The following is a 3,676-nucleotide window of genomic DNA, read 5'->3' on the forward strand; positions in this document are numbered from 1 at the left end:
CATCCAAAAAGAGGAGATTATAAGTATCCTATATTGATTTTGATGTGATCAACCAAATCAATTTAACCTCTACATTATTTGATGTCTTGCATCTGAGTGTGCAATGACTTAGGAATACAAGAAATCGAGTGGAGGATGCGACAGACGAGAAAGATGACATGGGAATCAAGTCAATAGGCTCGGTGCATCAGAGGGACGAGAAGCTATGGAATAGTATGCCGATGGAGGCATGGAGCGAGAAAGACATGCGCGACACTTCCGAGGGACGAGAAGCCAGAGCAGAAACCTGCTCGAGGAGAAGACCGGAGTTGGATTTGGATGAGCTCAACTCTGGAAGGTTGGAGAATCACCCAAGCGACCGGAGTTGGGTTCGGATGAGCTCAACTTTGGAAGCCCGGAGCATCACCCAAGCGACCGAAGACGAAGCCAACGACCGGAGAAGGCGTCGAACGGTCAGCACGAGGTTGACCGATCCAGACACCCAGACCAGTTGGTCAAGGCGCCCAGACTATCTAGGCGCCAGGACCACTTTGATGCCAAAAGGGCGCCTAATCGCTGTGGATCACGTTTGGGTCCATGTCAGTACCGGTCGGGGCGCCCAAATATGGTCCAAGTACCCGAAGATGAAAAAGTCTTATCATTTCGTCATTGCATAGTTGTTGCGTGGAGATAGAATTTGTCACACTAGGGGTGCCTGGAGAGCACTTGGACCGTGCCACGTAAGCAAACGGCCACATCGACCAGTAAGCTTATAAAAGGAGCCCTGGTGCTCTTCATTTCAACAATACTTTCTATATTCAATTTATTTTACTCTGTTCTTCAAAGTCTGAGCTATCAACGCCCTGTACGAGGCTTCTCCACCTCCGACTTATGTCGAATAAGGAGTCGATTAATTGAGCTTCATTTGCATTAGATTAACAACTTTCATGATTACAAACGAAGTAAATCGTTTATGTCTCGTACTTCTTTTTTATGCATTTTAGTTGCTTTTGTTAAAGTGTTTATCTTAATCAAAGTCGTAAGTTTCGAGAAAGATATACTTGTTTTATTTCAAGGCACTTTACCTCTCGCTTGTCGGCCGCATGAGACCTACACAAAGTGGTCCAGGTGCTCGAACTCCGGACACCTGGACTTGATCTAAGTGTTCGGACAAGGTCAACTCAGGTTGATTAATTTGTCCAGTTCGGTCACTTGGGTGATTTCTAATCATCCGGAGTTGAACTCATCCGAACCCAACTGCGGCCTTCTCTCCTTGCAGTCTTCCGCTCTGGTTTCTTGTCCCTCAGAAGCACCGAGTGTGTTCTTTTCGCTCCACCGACATACTTCTCTATGGTTTCTCGTCCCTCGGATGCACCGAGCTCGTTGACTCAATTCCTATGTCATCCTTCTCGTCCGCTACGTACGTCTTCCGCTCGATTTTTTATGTTTCTAAACTTCTGCACATTTAGACATAAGGATCAGATTCACAGAAGTTAACTTGATTTAGTTAATCACATCAAAATCAACATGAAGTACTTATAAAGAGTTCTTGGGCAAGGCAAATGTTCTCCCCAATGGAATGGTTCTCAATTGTCGGATCTAGGATGCTGCTCATCACTGCGTGTAGCTTGCCCCCAGGACTTTGGAGATAATCTTGTACACAGCCGCACACATGCTTTCATGAAATCACGTTATAATGCCCCCAGGATTTGGTATGACGGTAAGTGAAAGAACGAGTTTTCCGGGCAATGAAAGTTCAATTTTCACGGCGCAAATAAACTTCCCTATGACACTCATAGTCTTAGGTGGTCCTTGTGACCCATTTATGCCTCCTGAATTTATTTGTTGGCCGATAAAATACTTTTAATTATAGAGCTCGAGCAATCATCTCAGTGAATAAAAGATAGAAATACCTAAGATAAAATGGAATCACGTTGCAATATATTTTTTTTTAATCAAATAACGCCCCTTCTATAATTTTTTTCAAACTGTTCTCAACTTTTTAAAGCCCCGTTAAAATCCAAATGTGTATATTCGCGAAGTGTTTTTTTTATTAAAGCCCATCACTTTCATTTTATAATTTTACTAACTTCATGCAGATCGATTTGAGCCTAAAGTTTAGAGATCATAGTGGAATGTTTGATACCATCAAATAAAATTAGTTTATGTTTTTGTAATTTTTAGTTTTAATATTTCTTAAATAATTTTCAAATTCTTAAATAAATAAAGTCTACTGTCTCGGCTCCGGCCTGCATAATTTTGTATCAAATCACAGTGAACTATTAAACCCAGCATTAATATATTAATTAGTAAAACTATATATCATCATAAAAGTGGAACAAGAGGAGCATATATAAAACATTGATCACGAGATTGAAGTTATTGTGTCTACTTAGGAATTGACAACTAAATTAATTAAAACTTTGCAGTCTCAGAAATGGTCTGTAAGTTCGGCTTCCATTGACCTTGCTTTGTGCTTCTAAAGCAAATTTCACCCCCCGAGCATTGAAATCCTAATCCCTGCGTTCCTTCCTCTCCGTCCACCACCTGATCATAACACAACCATTATTTAACTGATCATAAGCCACAGATTAATCACATATTAGGTACTGTCAAAACTAATTAAGAACTCAGAACACTCAAGAAAGGGTGCTCATTAGATCGTCATCAAGCAGTTGAAATTGAGGAAAAACAAGTGGTCGTTTAGTTTAAAGTGATGACGTGGGGAAAAGGAAGGTGGGAGTGCATGAATCGACCGGGTCATGCAATCGATCGAACTGCGGAATTCCCAGTTTGCAATTCCACAATCGGAAGAAACAACGATGAGATACCTGATCTACCCTTACACAGTGAGAATATTACTACTCACCGACGACGACGAGGCAGCAACATTGGATTCGCCGTCGCACGGCCTCTTGATGATCTCATTCTTCGTCGCCACCAGCTTACTCAGCCTTACTTGTCTCTTCGTCCCGAACTCACGCAGCACATCTATGCGATAATCATTTCAACTATATATTTAAAATCAGCTAAACGAAACTTCTGTCGATAATCGAATCAGATATATATACCTTCGAAGCTGACGAGGCGGTAGAAATGGTCGACTTGAAGTGGCTCGTCCGGGGCGAGCAACTTGAGATAGCGAACGGCCTTCCCGCAAAGCTCGTCGGCGGTGACAGCTGCTGAGGGTGCGGAGCACGAGCGGCGCTGTGCGACGACGGTGATGACGACGGCGACGTAGTGGCCAGGGTTCGCGGCCATGATGCGGCTGGCTGAGAGCGGGCAGCTTGCTTTCTGCTTTGTCCCGTCCGGATGCTGGATCACAACGGCAGCCACGTCAGTCGTCTGGCAATTCCCCATGAGCAAATTGAGTTCCCGGCCGTACGTGCACTGTGTGAATATAACGGATCCAAGATTAGGCCGAGGGAGCTCGAAAGACACACTGGTTAATTAGGTAGGAGGTATAGTGAGGAGGATATAATTAATCAAAAAAAAAAAAAAATGGAGGGAGCGTGAGGGCGACGAAGCCGCTACATGAATTGGTGGAATAAAGTGGTCGGCAGGGAGGTCCATGACCATAGGCACGAGCCGACGTCGACGACTCACGAGTGATTTAATGGACGCTCGGGCTTGCGTAGCGGAGTTACACGGAGCCTCCAACCGTAACAGCGTAGATGTCGCGGTCGGCGGACTTTAT

General features: G+C 44.1%; 1 protein-coding gene across 1 annotated transcript; it reads right to left on the reverse strand.

The window, feature by feature from the left end:
• Positions 1-2,317: 2,317 nt before the first annotated feature.
• Positions 2,318-3,402, reverse strand: LOC122026111. The gene is made up of 3 exons (XM_042584756.1): positions 3,051-3,402; positions 2,849-2,970; positions 2,318-2,526 (listed from the first exon to the last, which is right to left on the reverse strand). The coding sequence occupies exons 1-3, from the start codon at positions 3,337-3,339 to the stop codon at positions 2,395-2,397; spliced, it is 543 nt and encodes a 180-aa protein (XP_042440690.1). The 5' UTR covers positions 3,340-3,402; the 3' UTR covers positions 2,318-2,394.
• Between the last annotated feature and the right edge of the window lie 274 nt (positions 3,403-3,676).

The sequence above is a fragment of the Zingiber officinale genome, chromosome 10A (assembly GCF_018446385.1).
Source record: "Zingiber officinale cultivar Zhangliang chromosome 10A, Zo_v1.1, whole genome shotgun sequence".
Classification (NCBI taxonomy): domain Eukaryota; kingdom Viridiplantae; phylum Streptophyta; class Magnoliopsida; order Zingiberales; family Zingiberaceae; genus Zingiber; species Zingiber officinale.